This window comes from Chanodichthys erythropterus, chromosome 20 (genome assembly GCF_024489055.1).
Source record: "Chanodichthys erythropterus isolate Z2021 chromosome 20, ASM2448905v1, whole genome shotgun sequence".
NCBI lineage: Eukaryota > Metazoa > Chordata > Actinopteri > Cypriniformes > Xenocyprididae > Chanodichthys > Chanodichthys erythropterus.
This window is the reverse complement of record NC_090240.1, coordinates 30,655,262-30,675,428: the sequence shown is the minus strand read 5'-3', so window position 1 is coordinate 30,675,428 and position 20,167 is coordinate 30,655,262. Positions and strand designations below refer to the sequence as shown.

The following is a 20,167-nucleotide window of genomic DNA, read 5'->3' as shown; positions in this document are numbered from 1 at the left end:
ACTTCCCTAGCCTTTTCTTCTATTCCTCTATCTATTTATTCCACAAACACAATTCTCCTTTGAGAGAATATCTATGGGTTCCTGGTACTGGTCATCCATCATGCCTGTCTTAAAACAGTCTGGTCTTTAATTTTAAATGCACCGTCAGAGACCAATAACAGACTGATGGATGGAAACTCAACCGATAAATAGCAGTTATGAAACATTACTTTAAATCAACAGTCCTTGCTGAAATATCTTTCAGTTGACAGAGATAAGGTCAATGTGAAATGCTTTTCACAACCCATTTAACTTCTGTAGTGTGCTGAATTTTGAATTAAAACAAGATACGCAATGTGAAAAATGTAGGATGAGTCTTGGTTTTATCAAGTGGGAATTGATAAGATTGTGAATGCTGCCGGTTACCTACTAGAATGAAGTCAAGTGGTTGAAAACTAAGAAATTCATGAATTTATCTGTAAAGGTAAGTCATTTTAGAGGAAGAGTTATTTAATTTGGTAAAGGATTATGAAGACAATCAGATTTTTTCTTTAACATACCCAACGAATCATGAGCAATAAGACCGGGTACATGCATTAAAAACGTAAGAGGAAGATATTGCTGACAAAACATCTCAGTATTCAATATATATGTTAATGATAATGCATTTCCTCTAAAATGACTTAAAAGTGTGTTATTTATTTTCAGAGGAAACCATCATTATCAAGTCAATTAAAAATGTGGTTAAACACTCAATACATGCATGTTTTCCACTAAATGAACACAAGGAAACTGTATTCTTAAAAAGAATAATAAAGTAAATAGGGTCAATTTTGATTTTAATGTTGGCGCATTTTGATGCTCATGACCTTCATTATTGATGTTTGGCAGGAGAAAACTAAAGCTTGCTCTGACCTGAGCATCAATGAGTCTCTTTGTTCATATAGGACAAACATAGAAGCTGCTTTTGTTTCTGTGCAACCATCTGTTCAATAAAATAGCACAAAAAATATCATCTAGATAGGTTTTGTTGGCTTATTAGTGCTAGCGACTATTTTGTTGTCTGTTTTGTGCTTTACCATCTCTGTTTTTCTGTTTCTCCAGGAGTTTGCTGGATGTTGATACATTCTCAAGGTCAGCACCAGGTAAGTCTTGATCTTTGTGATTTGTCCTTGTCGAGGCCAAATCAGTCCATGGATATTTTCAGAAAATGTACAATCACAATATTTGTACTATTTCTGCGTTAGATATTATTCACAAAATACAGTTTTTCTGTATGCATGCTGGAATACCTAGGATAACTTATTACTTTCCAAAACAGTGATGCAACAAAGGGTGTGATAGGGTACTGTGTTCCAAATGCAATACTCTCAGCATGACCTTCCATTTCCTGTGTAATGAACTGAAACCGGTGCGTTCGAAATTGCATACAGTCTGAGTAGGTACTACATTAGAATTTGAATTTACTTTGCGACCATTAAAAAAGTATGTTTCTGTTTAGTATGAATATGGGTAATGTGAAAGAAATTCGGTCGTACTGCAGCCATGTTGTTACTGATTTAATTAGCAAAATAATTGTTTTTATTTTAATTTTTTTTTTTAAATTTTATTAGATGATAATACTGTACCTCTTTTGCTGAACTAGAAATGAAATGGGTTGATGTCATATGACATCTATGGTTTGATTATCGCTATATAACGTGCTTGTACTATTTTTAGAAAATAATAGAGCATGTTGTTTACTGCGCAGTATTTAGCAAGCTGTTTAATTTAAAATTTGGCTCAAATGACTGCATGTAAAAAGCTTTATATAGCTCGCATTTATAATTCAGCATTTACATATTCATTCAGATCTTCTTGATTGACTAACGAGCATATAATAATTCTGACTGAGTTGTATTTACTATTCTTAAGGGTAATAAAATGGTCGTCCTGCATGATAATATAAACGTGGTCATATTTTAATATTGCATTATTCAGAGTTTTTTTTTTTTTTTTTCTCAGAGGGTCAACCTCTGAGCAGAAACACAAAGCATTTTCTCTTCCCAACTGATGTCAATAGCTGTGAATACTATTCACATGAATTATTTTGCTGTTGCCTTGAAAACAAGTGTGAAGGTTTCGGATGGGTTATTCATTGCTATGTGGTAATGTAAAGCCATTGCTGAAAGTGTTGTACCCCTAGGACATATCTTTTTTTCACCCACTGCTATTTCCAGAGGTATCAAAGGGACTACTTTGGAAGGAAAGTTGAAAAACGAGGAAAAAAAACTTCAACTTGCCTTTTTAAACCTGCCTTAGTCAGAGAAGGCCAAATTATAACATTTATTAATCCTTCACCCTAATGCTCACAGCAATCAAACGCTTGACTGACATCTGAGTTGCCATAATTTGCACTGAGATTTATTCTAAATCAGTTCCTCGGTTGATCTGGCAAAGGTCATACCTGAATAGGTGTCTCTGCTCTTCCTGAAATGCTTTCTGTGCTCTGATGATTGTTCCATGTAATTTATGAGAAATCGTTAAACATTAGCCGCCCCAGTGTAGTTACTGCAGATCTTTCGAGGAGTTGAAAATAATGAATGTGGTCAGTCTAATCTTGTTCAGTTAAACAGAGACATTATGCATTCATAATGCCTTGTTTCGGGTAACATTTGCATCATGGAAAAACAAGAAATTCTGATTTAGGCTTATTTCAGAGTGATTAAATTCCAGGACCATTCTCAGGAAAACGTTCCATTTGGGTGGAATGAGTGCTGCTAACTGACATAATTAACAGGGGTACTGAACTTATTCACATTATTTGACCCAATTTAGTAATGCAAAACACATAAACATCCATAAAAAAAATTAATACAAAAAAAACATTTTATTTTTATAATTAGAAATATCTATGTTCAGAGGTTATAATGTATAATGATTACAGCTCTGGTATGCATTTATTCCATCCATCCATCCATCCATCCATCCATCCATCCATCCATCCATCCATCCATCCCAAATGAAGTGATTAACAAAAAAGTGAATTAGTAAATCCTGAAATATTCAGACACAAATATCAGTTTCTCTGAGAATGAGGTCTGTCAGAAGATTATAGAGCAACAAATTCTTTGTTGGAGTTTTAGAATTCCCCAAGAGCTTGCTGGACTGAATGGTATCTCGTCAAGACATTCCTGACTAGTCAAATGACCACCCATAGAGCTGCAGCCCATTTGTTGATCAGGGCATTTCCTGTTTGGACTCCTCTTGAATGATTCAATGAATTTATTGATGAATTAGATTCTCACACCTGCTGCTCCACACTTTGACTTAAAGGGCCTGGAGTTGGGACTAATACTCCATACTGATTACAGTCGGCACTTCTCCAAGCCATTTTCTTATTAGATGGCAGGAGGAAGCTCTCAGTGAAGCATCTTTATTAGCTTCATTTAAGGAAACAGACTGTGCACCGGTTGCAAGTGTTTTTATCTATTTATTTATTGACTGTTTCTTTCTGTGTTTGACCATTATTTTTCCATTTTCTCTTTGCAGTGGTTGTGTTGTATGTTCAAGGAATTGGTACTAAAGAGTGGAGAGAGGTTAGTATGCTTTTTATGGTACAAATGAACAGAACACATAGTGCTCAGCATGTTGTGTTTTAGGCTTTTGAAAAACTATATTATCAATTAACACGGTCCATTGGCCACAAATATAGGAGCTACAGTCAGGACACAATTTGCAGTTATATTGATGTGATCCTTTGTTGTACTTTTATATCAACCATGAAGGGTTTTTCTTTTCAATTCTATTTATTATCAGATTGTTGTGTCTATCAGTCGATATTCTCCTCCATCCTCCTCCTATCTGCGCTTCTGTGGATGTTCTGTTTTTTCTTTTACTTTTATGATGTGCATTCTATTATTTGCCTTCCAGACTAATCTCATGAGACTGTTTCTTTTAGAAACAGTATCCATAAACTTACAGAACCTTTTAATAACAAACATGAGTAAAATATTCAATATTACTATATTATCTACTAAATTGTATTTACTTTTATTAAGCAGAGACACATTAAAGTCATCAAATGTGACAGTAAAGACAAGTGTGTGTGTGTGTGTGTGTGTGTGTGTGTTTGTGTGTGTGTATATATATATATATATATAACTTAGCTCTTCATCTATTGACGTTTTTCTAGAAGTGAAGTTCATTGCATTTTTTGACCACTTTGAATTTACCAAGAATTTCAAGAAGTTCAATTTCTTGAAAGAAATAAAAATAAAACTTTGAAAACTCAAAAAATAATGACAAAAAATGACAGCACAATTCCAGTATTGTACAGTTCACTGATATTATTAGTTGTTTCGTTGCTTCTCAGTGTTTTAAAATCATCCAGAGACGACCCTTTTGGCAGAATTGTAAATGCAGCTACTAATTGTATCCCACCATCTTGCCAGGATTCAAAGAATCACCAGTCTCTGGGAAATTCTCAGACTGAGTGTTGGGGAAAAAAACAGTAGTTGCCTTTGGAAACTCAAGGAATGCAGCGAGCACTCTGGACTTCTCTAGAGATATCTCGCTCTCCAGATGGCATCATGAAATATTCACTGTACTTTTATATAGCTAGCGTGTATCTGGACCAGTGGCTTTCTCTGCATGCATATCAACACTCAAGTGCCCACTCACATTACAAGTACCTCCAAAAGCATGCATAGCAACTGCATTATAAACAGCCTGCTCCCCTAAACAGATAATGCAGCGACCAGCGGTCACTGAACCTTTAGTCAAGGACCGATCGGCTCCAGGAACTTCTCCAGGAGCAGATAATGGAAAGCGTGGATACTAAGTTGATAGGTGGGATTATGTGTCTGGGGTGTTGAGAACATGATCTTGGGTCTGAATCTGAGTTAGGAATCAATAGTTCATTACTCTGTGCCATCGGTGAGCTCCACCGAGGACTCCTGCTCAATGGGAATTACTGTCTGATTGCTTCAGGGATGTGTACGTTGGCAGGAAGCTGTACGAGCTCACACTGAGCTGCTATTCCTGCCCCACTTTCATGCAGAGCTCAGACTGCTGTTGAGTCTGCGGAGAGAAGGGAAGTCTGAGGGCTGATTTTGCTTCTGATCATGAAAATATGATCATAGCAACTGTTATTATGCTTTGGCACATCAGTGATTCCTTCTGTGCAGATTTACAGATGAGTGAATTATATTAGCTTCATTTATGGTTTTCTGTTCTATTCATTTCAACCATCATGTTTCATTGGAGGATAGCAATATTTATAAATGGCAATATATATATTCTTCTTTACTGTAAACAAATTATTGCAAGAAAATTTGTCAAAAAATTATATATATATATATATATATATATATATATATATATATATATATATATATATATATATATATTAAATTATGGTAATATTGGTAACATTGTTCCCTCGATTTATAAATTGTGCACACGATTTAGTAAATCGAGGGAACAAAATAGTAAATCATGCGCATGATTTAGTAAATCTAGGGAACGAAAAAGTAAATTGTGCGCACGATTTAGCAAATCGAGGGAACAAATTAGTTAATCTTGCGCACAATATAGTAAATCGAGGGAAAGAATTAGTAAATCGTGCGCACAATTTAGTAAATCTAGGGAACAAAATAGTAACTCGTGCACACGATATAGCAAATCGAGGGAACAAATTAGTTAATCTTGCACACAATATAGTAAATCGAGGGAACTAATTAGTAAATCGTGCGCACAATGTGCGCACAATTTAGTAAATCGAGGGAACGAAATAGTAAATTGTGCACACGATTTAGTAAATTGAGGGAACAAATTAGTAAATTGTGAGCACGAATTAGTAAATCGAGGGAACAAAATAGTAAATTGTGCACACGATTTAGTAAATTGAGGGAACAAATTAGTAAATTGTGAGCACGAATTAGTAAATCGAGGGAACAAAATAGTAAATTGTGCACACGAATTAGTAAATCTAGGGAACGAAATAGTAAATTGTGTGCACAATTTAGTAAATCGAGAGAACAAATTAGTAAATTGTGCACACGATTTAGTTAATCGAGGGAACTAATTAGTAAATCTTGCGCACAATTTAGTAAATTGAGGGAAAGAAATAGTAAATTGTGAGCACGATTTAGTAAATCGAGAGAACAAATCAGTAAATCGAGGGAACAAATTAGTAAATCGTGCGCACAATTTAGTAAATCGAGGGAACAAATTAGTAAATCGTGCGCACAATTTAGTAAATCGAGGGAACAAATTAGTAAATCGTGCGCACAATTTAGTAAATCGAGGGAACAAATTAATAAATCGAGAGCACAAATTAGTAAGTCTAGGGAACGAAATAGTAAATTGTGTGCACGATTAGTAAATCGAGAGAACAAATTAATAAATTGTGCACACGATTTAGTTAATCGAGGGAAATAATTAGTAAATCGTGCGCACAATTTAGTAAATTGAGGGAAAGAAATAGTAAATTGTGAGCACGATTTAGTAAATCGAGAGAACAAATTAGTAAATCGAAAAAAAATTAAACAATATTTACTTTACAAGATTAAGCATGTTCTTTCACAAATATTTTTGTGTGGCAAAAATACTTCAAGGCCTGTTTTGTACCCAATTTGCAGAGAATGACCTTTATGTATCATGTTTGTACTTGGGAAGGTGAAAAAATGTTGTTTTTTAGATGGACAATACATTGCAATATTAGTAGTTTGAATCTAAAGATGTTGTTTCATTATCTTGCCATGAAAACATTAATCTAAAGATGCATCTTTTATTCACGTTTAGTTTGGACGAACAGAAGTGATTGACAACACTCTCAACCCAGACTTTGTGAGGAAGTTTGTCTTGGATTACTTCTTTGAAGAAAAGCAGAACCTTCGGTTTGATGTGTAAGTGGAGGACGGAACTTTTCCGCCTTTAGTTTTAGAAAAAAGCCCTTAGACAATGATACGGTTTTTTGTGGACATGATCTTCCAGTTCACTTTCAATCTTTTGCTTATTCGACGCAGATACAATGTGGACTCTAGAAGCTCAAACATCTCAAAACATGTAAGCAAACTTTAATGTCTCACATGCCGTTTCCTGCATGCTAACGAATAGATAAGAACCACGATGCAATGACTTCCAGTTTTACCGTGTTGATTTGATGTCTTTTCTGCTACAATGGATGTGGATAACAGAAGGTACAAGCTGTAAATGAGTGTAATTTATCCATTGCTTGTTTTCCGTCATGCCAGAAATAGTTACAAAGAGAATGCAATTTGTTTTTCAGTTCTCATTCTTTGAAAAAAAAAAAGTGTCATGTTCAAAGCCCAGACCCTCTGTGTCCTTTAAAACTGCATGAAACAGTCTGTCGTAGTTCTCAAAGTCTTGTCTTGTTTTTCTTTTTTTTGCTTGCTTTTTTGTATGCATTTCCATGTCATTGATTCACCCCTTCCATTGCTTAGAGTTTCATCAGCCAGGCCTCACCTGTCTTTATACTCAGTGACATACAGTATTCAAGGTGAGTCCTCATACCATCTTTCTGAGATTTTCCAGACAGGACTGTCACTGCTGATTTGTATCTGTGGAGCAGGAAACCCACAGAACTGATTTACCTTCATTGTTTTGTCTTCCACAGTCCTTCCTCGGCCAGACGTTCTGCACTCTAGGAGAGATTATTGGGTCCTCTGGGTCAAGACTCGAGCGGGTGCTTTCGTAAGTCTTTTATTATTTTTCACCCTTGATACGACGTTGAAGAAGAAACAGTGCCATGGAAACGGTTCTTAAAAAATTCTCCAAATCCTATGGGGTCTCTATTCAGGCCACAGATTTAACCACATGGAAGACATAAGTTCATCTAGCCCACATGGTCCAGCTGAGCTCATTTATGTAGCAAGTTCTGTTGAGATGATTATAAGACAAAAGGCTTGATAAATGGGTCTTTTTCGTGCAGCTCGCGGATCAAAATCCTTTTACTGTCTCCAGATAAAAAACGTGCTTCGAAAATCAATGCTTTTAACCGCGGTCGAGGTGCTTGTTTGGGGTTCCAGAGTAGCAAACCTTCTATGCCCATATCAATCAGTTCTGCGTACAAATAGATCCCAAAGCTTTGGCGGGGGGGTTAAAAAGGCAAACTAATTAAGCTTCGACTTGAGTAAGGATGGCACTCTGGATCTAGTGATTGTGGCATTTTAACACTAAGATACAGGCTGCGACTGTCCAGCATATCTGGGTCATATCAATGATCTATTTCAGTAGCACAAAATAGGATGTCTGGTTGATGCCTTCTAAGGGATTTGCACTTGCATTTGGCCTAACTGAAGAACCGCATTCATTTTTTGTGTCATTTTACAGAATCTGGATATAAATTCTGGATATATATATATATATATATATATATATATATATATATATATATATATATATATATATATATATATATATATATACAGACTTTCATATATTTTATATACTATTATAGTATTTATTAATATTTTAAATTGTTTTTTATTTTTATATTTTCAGTTTTTATTGCAATTTTATTTTATTTATAAATATTTCTATTATTTCAGTTTTAGTTTCAGTAATTTTAGTACTTCAAATTATTTATTTCAGTTAGTTGCCAAGAGAACATTTCTAATTTTCATGAAAGTTTTTTTTTAAGTTTAGGTTTTTCATCTAATATTTTATTTTTATTAAATTAGCTTTATTTCAATTACTGAAAAAACTATTATAATATTTTTAATTTTAGTTAAAGGTGCCGTAGAACGTCTTTTTAAAAGATGTAATATAGTATAAGGTGTCCCCTGCATGTGTCTGTGAAGTTTCAGCTCAAAATACCCCATAGATTTTTTTTGGGGGCATCATTAAATATGAGCCGATTTAGGCTGCAGCCCCTTTAAATCTTGTCCCCACCAACGGAGCTCGCGCTTGCCTTTAAAAGCATAAAAAGAGTTCACACAGCGAATATAACCCTCAAAATGGATCTTTACAAAGTGTTCGTCATGCAGCATGTCTAATCGCGTAAGTATGTGTACATCCAGACGTCCTGCCCTTGTGTATTGCCTTGAACATGGGCTGGCATATGCAAATATTGGGGGCGTACATATTAATGATCCCAACTGTTACGTAACAGTCGGTGTTATGTTGAGATTCGCCTGTTCTTCTGAGGTCTTTTAAACAAATGAGATTTATATAAGAAGGAGGAAACAATGGAGTTTGAGACTCACTGTATGTCATTTCCATGTACTGAACTCTTGTTATTCAACTATGCCGAGATAAATTCAATTTTTAATTCTAGGGCACCTTTAGTCAACAACAACAATGGATGACACAGGAAGCAAAAACACGTGATTAATGCGTGAAATTCATATGCTTTTCCGTAATGGGGCTCAGTAATCACAATATAAGAAAAAAATATATTTAAGATATAGCCAGACTGTGTGACTAAACCCCTGAATGACATGAAAAATAGTTTGTAAGTCCTTTCTAACAGCTGATATTCTAGGGCACCTTTAGTCAACAACAACAATGGATGACACAGGAAGCAAAAACACGTGATTAATGCGTGAAATTCATATGCTTTTCCGTAATGGGGCTCAGTAATCACAATATAAGAAAAAAATATATTTAAGATATAGCCAGACTGTGTGACTAAACCCCTGAATGACATGAAAAATAGTTTGTAAGTCCTTTCTAACAGCTGATATTCTTCCCCGAAGAACACGGCGGTCGCTGTGCACGCGCTCTGTATCACAGCATGGTAGACAGCGAGCTTTTTGCAAATGTATCTGATGGTGACACGGCATGGGGCAAAAAACACTAAATGGGCCATCTCCTTTTGGCCTTTGTGTCACGCTTTATGTGGTGCTGTGCAAGCGGCGAGCAGCGGATTAGGAAAAAGGTTGGCGGCAATAGGCATATTTTAGTAGGTCAGCCCGTCTCTCTAAAGAGCTAGTGGGCAGATACTGTAACACACTGGGGTGGAAGTGTGGAGGAAGAGGTACTACTCTATTACCTGCTGGTTTCTATGGCAACCCACCAAGACTAGTGGCTTTTCAATTACATAGCACTGCATTTGGGCAAATACATCTAATTCCCTCTGTTTTCACAAGATAAGGCCGGGGAGTCCTAAGGACAAGAGATGCCACGGGATGCTCAGAGATGGGGATTTGAGGTTCCGCGCCACATTCAGGGCCCTTCGGGCTTGATTTTTCTCCAGTCTCATTTCCACATGTAAGCATGGTGGATTTGTGGAGAAAATGTGCATGGATAGAAGAGAGCCATATACTGTCAGACTGAGCAAAATATTTATAGACAACCTGGTTTCGGTTCAGGAATATTTGAGATGAGAGAATGTAAAATGTACAATAACAGGACCAGGTGTCAATATTTCGGCTCAGGGCTTTAAATTGTCACAGAATGCAATCTATTTGCCATGTATGAGTATTGAAAATATTTCAAATAAGCTCCAAAATATGTCTCGCCACGCAGGTAGGAAGAATTACTCCATCTGAAGGTGGGTAATTTGTCATTGGTCACTGCTGAAAAACAAATTACCTAATGTTACGCCCATGTGTTTTTATACACACTCGATCAATCTATTTCATACATAATTCCCAATTTAACTCTCTACCCCCCACACACATGCGCACACACAAACTGAGGTCCTAATTAGCTGAAAAGAAAGCATGACATTTTCTGTGAAAATACCCTCAGTGTTGGAGACATTCATCATTGTAGCAGCGCTGTCACAGGTTTACACTGAGATGTATGAGGGGAAGTGTGTCCAGATAAACTGCCAAACACACCACAGTCAGTGTACTGATGGCTATCACAGACATCAGTAGCTGAAATGGATTTTCACACTTCGTTGCATGGAAAACAATTAAATGTTCGGTACCCTACAGATACTTTGACACTTCGAAACATCTGTTCTGTAGTGAAACTATAATTGTATATATGTAAATGTCTACATTTTCAAAAATCAAAAGTTGTATCTGTTAACATTAGTTAATTAGTTAAAGGGTAGAAATTTCTGTCATTAATTACTCAACCTCACGTCGCTCCAAACATGTAAGACCCTTGTTCATCTTTGGAACACAAATTACGATTTTTTTGATGAAATCTGAGAGCTTTTTGACTCCCCTAGACTGCAATGTTATTACCACTTTCAAGGCCCAGAAAGGTAGTAAAGACATTGTTAAAATAGTCCACGTGACTGCAGTGGTTCAACCTTAAAGTTATGAAGCAACTAGAATACTATTTGTGTGCCAAAACAAAACAAAACTTTATACAACAATTTCTTCTCCTCCCTGTCAGTCTCCTATGCTGTTGAAGTTGGAAACATAGTGCAGCGCTTTCAGGTTCTATGTCAGAATGCCGACTCAGTATTGGCTGGCTGGCAGCCTGAAAAATGCATTTTTTTTTTTTTGGTCATGATTCAAGTGTTTATGAGACAGTTGTTGTCAGAATTCATTGGTGATTTCAAATATGAAATTTAATCGAAAGCTTGGCGAAAAGCTTTGGAGAATTTTCTCTATTCAGAGATAGGAGCTGCACTTGCATGCCCAAGAGGCATTTCAAAGATGGCAGAGTAAAATGACTTGTCTTGAAGGGACTTTGACTAACCCTTTTATGTTAACAAAAGTTAAGTAATGCTGTAAAAATATGTTGGTCATAGTTAGTTCATGTTAACTAATGCATTAACTAACGTTAACAAATGACAAGACCTTATTGTAAAGTGCTATCAATAATTTTGACTAAATAAATGGTTCACTTAAAAATGACAACTCTGTCATGAATTATTCATCTTCATGTTGTTTTAGAACTGTATTTCTTCAGTGCAACACAAAATTAGATATTCTGAAGAACCTTGATGCCAAATATCATAAGAATAGTCCATACACTTTGTGCACTACTGTATATTCAAAGCCACACAAACTCATCACTCCCAAAAAATATTCCTCTCTGCCATAGCTCTAATCTCATTTGCATTCAAACTTTGTGCACCAAGACCAATTTACTCATATTTTTGGCACCTTAAAGGGTTAGTTCATCCAAATATGAACATTCTGTAGTTTACTTAACCTCATATAACTCTAAACCACGATAAGTCAGATATGCAGAAGAAACAAATGCATAGTTTGATGAATGACACAATGGTGAGTGAGGAAATGATGACAGAATTTGCATTTCTGGGTGAAATACCCATTTAAGTTCAAAAGTCTAAAATCTAGTGCCGGTCATAGACTTCTGGGGGCAAAACTTTGTTGGGGGGCCTCTGAAATAAACAATTTAGCCTATTAATAATATTAGCCTACTATACAGAAATTGAATAAAGTATTTAAATGTAAAAATAAAACACGTTATAGCGTTCACAGTATGAATTAAATATACATTAATTCTTATTAAAGTTACTAAAGTTCTTCATTAAAGAGCAGTGAATGATTATTTTGTTTTGTTTGTTGTTTTATTAACATTAAATGATACAGACAGCAGCAGGTTTATTAGGCTGTTGTCACTTTAAGACCAGATACACATATCTAATATCAAGCATTCTATTACTTTCCCAACTGTTTATGTTCACTTAAGACATAACCGACTACGTTTGTGTGAAAACTTGCCAAGACGGGCATTTTGACATATTTTTGTGTGTATTTGTCCAACGCTATCTCACGACCAATTCCTACTTATTCTACGAGGTGGCTATTTCGTATAAATTCATACGACCTCACTCGTGCGAATCCGTACGATTTGTCTAAACCCCAGTGACGGTTAGGTTTAGGGGCGGGGTTTGGGGTAGGTCATTCGTATGAATTCATACGAATTTGTCAACTCGTAAAATACATACGATTTAGCAAAAAACGTATGAATTAGTACGAGTGAGGTCGTATGAATTCATACGATTTAGCCACCTCGTAAAATACGTACGAATTGCCGTGAGATCGGGTTGATTTGTCTGTTTAAGCGCACACCCGAAGCCCAAAGTAGTCTTTACTTGTCCGTGTTTCGCTCCATCTCGGATCATGCACACAGAAAGCTGTCTGAGGAACAGCATCTTTTTTGCAGCTCAATACGCTTTTAACTCTTTAAGTATTAAGTATTTTAACTTTTTAAAGTATCGAGTATGTCCGACAGGAGACTCTATATAACGACAATCATGTTACATAATTTGGATGTTACGTGGGAAGGATGACAGCGCACCGCTTTAAAGGAAAGGAACAGAATGCGGCATTATGTTTTCGTAATCGTTGGAAGCCAAAATCAAAATGAAACTAAAATTCTATTAATCGCATCCCTAGTCATTAAATCATCGGAGAACAAGGTGGTTTGGGAGCCCTACACAACTTGCATACTTTGCGTATAGGGAGGACCGGCACTGCCAAAATCACATGTATATCTCTGTTTACTTTGTATTCTGGTGATGCTATTTTAGTGGGTGAGGTTAAGCGTATCTCAAGATCTTTTTATCTGTGGACACAGCTGTTGAGTTTGACCTTCAAATGAGTCTCTGGCTTATTAGGAGGGCTCAGTCAGGGAACCATGGGCTTAGAACTTAAGCACAGTTCCTGACTCCTGCACCAGATGTGTGTGCGCTGAATCTGTAAGCCAGGAGACCTGTAAACACAGTGTGGCCTTTAAAATTCATTATGCATAGAGATAACGGTCACATGATCACAGTCCTTATCTGGATCAGGCACTTCAGATACAGTATATATTTGCATTTCTCTACAATACTTCCTCTCCGACAGACATTTATCTGCTGCTTAATTGCTCTGATATGCACTTCTACAATCTGTGTTTTGAGTGCTGTTTGGAGCAGGGCATTTTTGACAGCTATTAACCTGCCCTGACCGTACACTATCTCTCCTGCAGTGAGATCAGTTAATGCATGCTCACTAAATCCCCACCATCATTGCCTAATTGGCCGGCTTACTCATTCTCTACAGTCTGTTCCCACGGCTGAACCTGCAGCGTACTTCAGCATCACAACATGCTGGTCTCTCGAACTGTATTTTTAGAAGCTCGATTATTTTAAAATTCATGTAATTCACCTTTATGAGTCACCATTATATTGATGATACCGTTTTATGTACATGAACAACAAAGCTTCGCTGCATGATTTTGTCACATTTACATGCCCGTTGAAGAGCTGTATGACAAATTAAAGCAATAAGCCCCAAATTGGCTGTGCATTGTACTGGTTTTATCTCAGTTAAAAGCCATTTTTATGCATGACACAAAGCGACAACAGCAATATGATAAAAGACACTGATGTTCAGTAAATAATTAATGGTATATGCTCTATGAACAAACCAATAAATTTAAGTATTATAAATTGTGCTGTACTATTCGTGCCATAAATGAGTTTAGATTTTGAAGTTTGTTATGGAGAGGTGTTCTATTACTTTTCTAAGTCACTTATTTCTGTCAGTTGAATGATAAAATAGAGAAAAATCCAATAGTGTTGCATCTATCCAGAGACCAGAATATCATAGTTTTGCTCTTTTGACTTGGACCACATAGCAACACACTAGCAACCATTTAGCAACAACGTAGAAACCATTCAGAACACTGGCAGCGAGTTCAAGGCATTGCGGTGGCGAATTTTACATGGGTATGCAGAGTCAAATTTTATGTAAAAAAATGTAAAGGTGCCGTAGAACGTCTTTTTAAAAGATGTAATATAAGTTTAAGGTGTCCCCTGAATGTGTCTGTGAAGTTTCAGCTCAAAATACTGCATAGATTTTTTTAATTCATTTTTTTTAACTGCCTATTTTGGGGCATCATTAAATATGAGCCGATTTAGGCTGCGGCCCCTTTAAATCTCGTGCTCCCCCGCCCCCGGAGCTTGCCTTAAACAGCATAAACAAAGTTTACACAGCTAATATAACCCTCAAAATGGATCTTTACAAAGTGTTCGTCATGCCACATGTCTAATCGCGCAAGTACAGTATTTATTTGGATTTGATTCTGAATGAGTTTGAGGCTGTGCTCCGTGGCTAACAGTTAATGCTACACTGTTGGAGAGATTTATAAAGAATGAAGTTGTGTTTATGAATTATACAGACTGCAAGTGTTTAAAAATGAAAATAATGACAGTCTTGTCTCTGTGAATACAGTAAGAAACGATGGTAACTTTAACCACATTTAACAGTACATTAGCAACATGCTAACAAAACATTTAGAAAGACAATTTACAAATATCACTAAAAATATCATGATATCCTGGATCATGTCCGTTATTATCGCTCCATCTGCCATTTTTCACTATTGTCCTTGCTTGTTTACCTAGTCTGTTGATTCAGCTGTGCAGAACCAGACGTTAATACTGGCTGCCCTTGTGAAATGCTTTTGAACATGGGCTGGCAAATGCAAATTTTGGGGCACCCCGTACACCCGACTGTTACGTAACAGTTGGTGTTATATTGAGATTCGCCTGTTCGTCTGAGGTCTTTTAAACAAATGAGATTTATATAAGATGGAGGAAACAATGGAGTTTGAGACTCACTGTACGTCATTTCCATGTACTGAACTCTTGTTATTGAACTATGCCGAGATAAATTAAAATTTTAATTCTAGGGCACCTTTAAAAATCTAGTTAAATTTATGAAATTATGCTTTTTCAGATATTACATTTCATGTAGTGCGTAATATAGCTGTTTGTGAATGTAAATTTGCAAAGATTGAAGTGCACATTAAATGAAGTTACTGTCTCCCAGAAGAAAGAACAGATTCTGGACTGCCGGAAACAACTTTATTGGCTGTCCGTGAACAACCTCTACTTTGACCCGCACTCAAACTGTTTGGAAAACTGTTTGGTTTGTGATGTCGCCATATCGAGAAGATGCTGTTTTCTTCACTGTGAAAGCAAATCCACTTTGCTTGCACTTCAAAAGGATGAACTAGGCTTGAACTGATACTAAAACCAATGGCATTGTTATTGTTCTTATCACTCTGTGTTCAAGTGCTGAGGAAGGCTCTGGAGCTAAAACTCAGAAATGGTTATGGGAGTTTGGTTTCCGACATGTGCTGTAAGCGATAGACCTATCACAATAGACTGGGCCATCTGACCAATCACAACAGACTGGTCCATCTGACCAATCAGAGGAGAGCAGGCTCTTGGAAAGGAGGAGTTTAGAGAGACAGAATCCTTGATCAAACCATTTTAGACACTGTGAGAAAAGAGGTGATGCTGCAAATATTATGAGAAAATTAAAGCTTTGATCTTGGATGCATGTAAACCTATTGTAGGAGACCTCCAAAACAAAATTTGGAACCTTTTAATGTAATATTTATATAATTATATAAATATAAATAGATATTTTTTGTGCTTTTGAAGGTGCATTCGTGACATACAAACAGCAGTGTCCTGTAAGAGGGACTCAGCGTCTCGGTTCTAATGGCGCAGAGATTTATCCTGGCTGCCGAGGACTCTGATTAAACATGCAGGGAGGATGTTTTTGGCACTGACACAGTAAAATGGGGGGGTGGGGGGGGGGGGGGGTTTGAAGCTCTCCGATAAAATCTTGAGTTGCTTTTGTTCTGTCTGTCAGATATGCTGTGTTAGAGAGGTGACAGCCCAGCTGGAAAAGAGTGTATTCTTCGCCTGTGACCATGAATAGTTTCATACCACAATGTGGTTTAACTGAAAGTGAGATATTTGAGTGCAATGACTCTTAATCCAAAGGACATTTCTTCTTGAAATGTTAAATGTCATTCATTAAATGTTATTAATTTATTCCCTCATTCATTTCTCTCCTGTCAGTCAGTAATTTTTTATTTTTTTTAATCTCTCATTCTATTCCTTTCTGTAGACACCAGTATTACTTACACTGGTGGCACTTCCTGTTCTTTTGTGTTCGGTAGCAGTGATGGAGCACTCATTCGCAGCAGAAGTTGGGATTGTAAACCTCCTCGGCTCACCTTTATAAGTTGTTTCCATAGCAGCGGGAAAGTGAATGCAGAGAGTTAGTGACACTGACAGCTGTCTTGAGGTATACATTCGCTGGTACTGAGTAATGAGAGAGTCTACAGTTATGATGAGCCACGTGTGACCTTGAGCATGATGAGTTGATGCCTGGGGCAAGATGTGAACTCTTCAGATAAGCCGAACCCTCTCCTACTTGGTCTTTTTACTTGTACAGCAAAAAATCCACCAGTGGTGTCCTTGGACTCCCAAACCCCCCTAAGTAGCTTGCTTTTTCTGTCCGTTATTGTTTATTCTCTACTTTGGATGTTGCGTTTGTGATCTTGGGTCATTCTATGAAGCTTTTCCATTTCGAAACTACTTTCGAAATTACTTTTTTTATTTGTTGTGATAATCGTTATAGTGTTTAGGTCAATGACGATACTTTTTTTGTTGTTGTCCAAAGGCCTTAATAATAATAAACAAAGATATGACATCCAAAGTATGTAAGGTAGTACAACTAGATCTCTTTTATTGAACCCAAAAGGTTTTAATTATATTTTGCTACATATAAAGGTATTTTAAAGATTTTGAAGTGTCCAAAGGCCAATACAGCCATTTCATTTGTGATTAAAATACCTTAAAATGTAATAAATGTATGTATTTTTTATTCTGGCATGATTTTATAACATCATATATCAACATAGTGCAAAATGGTATTAAAATTATGTGTAGAAGTCGTTGCTTTGTTATGAGAAAGAATGTCCAGAAAAATGAATTTCATTGATGTCATTTGGAGTAACCAAGATAAAGGAACCATTTTGGATCAAGTCATGCATTCAATATCATGTGACAGGATGTGACCTCATTCAGACACCTGCAAAGGACCACATGGTCATGAAGCAAAGTAACTAATTCTCTCCTAAATCATACGCATGTCCCGAAACATCAGGTCATTCGGTATAACCTGCTATAAAACATGAAAAATTTTGTAATATTTTGAAAACTTGTACTAAATATAAAATGTTTGATTGTCCTTTTGTTAACTAGCTAGTTATCAGTCTGTTAGCATTGTTTGAAAATATCGTCATCCATTATAACCAAAAGTGTCATTCGGTAAAAATTTTTGGTGTCAAATTTTGTCCATCTCGTAAAAAATGACAAAAGCAGTGTAAATTGATTATAAAAACCACATAATCTCATTGATAACACTTAATAAAACTTCAAAATTAATTATCTCCATTTTTTTTTTTTTTACACTTTTCACAACCTTATTTGTCAATGACTTGTTTACAGATTTACAGTTCTCTTCCATTGATATTGTTACGAATGGGAGACTCAGGCAGGGGATCCAAGTGCAGCGTTTTATTAGAAGTGAGCGTGGTCGTTCAGGCAGGGTCAAACAGGAACAAACAGGAACAATAAGGAACAGGCAGAGTCGTAGTCAGGGTACAGGCAAGGATCGAGGCAGGCAGCAATGGGTCGTAAAACAGGAATCAGGCAAAATCAATAACAGACAGGCAAACAGGATACAAGGAAACGCTCAGAAATGTGACACAAGTGACAACAATACTTCGCGGTGAGGTGGTGTGTTTGGAAGTCCTTTATAGTCCTGTTAATGAGCTGCAGCTGGGTGTGGTAATCAGTGTGGTGTGCTAGGGTGGATGTGGCAACAGGTGATTGGTGTGAAGTGAACATGTGACTGACAGGGAGAATTGTGGGAAGTGTAGTCCGGGGAGTGACAGGAACAGACGGTGATCGTTACATAACGCCCCCTCCCGGAAGGCGCGTCCTCGCAACGTAAAGGAACAGCTAGGGAGGGGGGGGGGGGGTGGGTGCATTGGAGATCTAACAGCAGCCGGGAACGGGATCTCCAATGCAGCCCCACGGACTCAGGCAGCCACGGTGGGTCAGGTGGCTCGGGCGGCCACGGCAGGTCAGGTGGCCTGGGCGGCCACGGCAGGTCGGGTGGTTCAGGCAACCACGGCAGGTCAAGTGGTTCGGAGAGCCACGGCAGGTCAGGTGGTTCGGACAGCCACGGCAGGTCAGGTGGTTCGGACAGCCACGGCAGGTCAGGTGGTTCGGACAGCCACGGCAGGTCAGGTGGTTCGGACAGCCACGGCAGGTCAGGTGGCTTGGACGGCCACGGCAGGTCAGAGTCCATACATGGCCCTAGTGGCCTACAGTCCATGAATGGCCATAGTAGTTCAGAGGCCCTTAAAGGCCATGGTTGAGCAGGGTCCCCACCCACAAGCTCCCCACCCCTAGGTATACTGCCCCCCCCCAAAAAGTTCTTGGGGAAATCAAGGGAGGCATTGGCGGGTTCATGGGCAAGGAGCTCGGGTGGCGCCAGCAGGGCAGATGGCCTGAGCGGCAGCGGTAGAGCAAATGGTCCAGGTGGTGGTGGCAGGGCCGACCAAGGCTGCTCTGTGGCCTTATCAAGGAGAGCGGGCAGTTCGGTGACGGCCTCCATGGCCGTATCAGGGAGAGCAGACAGCTCCGGGACGGCAGCGGGCTCGGGCTGCTCCGGGACGGCAGCGGGCTCGGGCTGCTCCGGGACGTCAATAGAGCTCGGGCTGCTCCGGGACGTCAATAGAGCTCGAGTTCCTCAACGCACGTAGGACAGCCAAGACATAAAAAGTGAGCACAGCCCTCTGGGCCAAGACAGGACAGACCAGGAGAGCAGGCTGTGCTGGAGCGGACTCACTGGCTGGAGCGGACTCAATGGCTGGAACAACCCCTGCATCCTTGAGCACCGCAGGGGCGGCCATCTTGCCCGTGGGCACTGGCAAAGCAGCCATCTTGTCCATCGCGTCCAGGGCGCTTGAGAGTGTTGCAACAGGCGAGCTTGAGAGCGTTGCAACAGGCGAGCTTGAGAGCGTTGCAACCGGCGAGCTTGAGAGCGTTGCAACCGGCGAGCTTGAGAGCGTTGCAACCGGCGAGCTTGAGAGCGTTGCAACCGGCGAGCTTGAGAGCGTTGCAACCGGCGAGCTTGAGAGCGTTGCAACCGGCGAGCTTGAGAGCGAAGCGGCAGACTGGCTTGAGAGCGAAGCGGCAGACTGGCTTGAGAGCGAAGCGGTCGGCGGAGACTTGGGGATGCCAGCTGCTCGGACTGAAATCAACGGTGGATCGGTCACACTGGAACGCAACCCTCTCCGCTCCCAGACTGACCTAGAGACGTGACGTGACTCTGGGCGATCAGCGGCGACGTGACTTTGCTCTGGGCGATCAGCGAGGGCGTGACGTTGCTCTGGGCGATCAGCGAAGGCGTGACGTTGCTCTGGGCGATCAGCG

The 20,167-nt window shown here is 38.6% G+C and overlaps 1 protein-coding gene across 1 annotated transcript in view; it reads left to right on the top strand.

Moving 5' to 3' along the window:
* cpne9 (copine family member IX) overlaps nucleotides 1–20,167 on the top strand; it is a 46,677-nt gene that overhangs the window by 4,483 nt on the left and 22,027 nt on the right. The window contains exons 2-7 of the mRNA XM_067370445.1: nucleotides 1,084–1,124; nucleotides 3,511–3,557; nucleotides 6,766–6,869; nucleotides 6,990–7,029; nucleotides 7,161–7,163; nucleotides 7,601–7,677. Of these exons, the coding sequence (XP_067226546.1) occupies nucleotides 1,084–1,124; nucleotides 3,511–3,557; nucleotides 6,766–6,869; nucleotides 6,990–7,029; nucleotides 7,161–7,163; nucleotides 7,601–7,677 (312 nt within the window). The remainder of the gene's footprint in view (nucleotides 1–1,083; nucleotides 1,125–3,510; nucleotides 3,558–6,765; nucleotides 6,870–6,989; nucleotides 7,030–7,160; nucleotides 7,164–7,600; nucleotides 7,678–20,167) is intronic.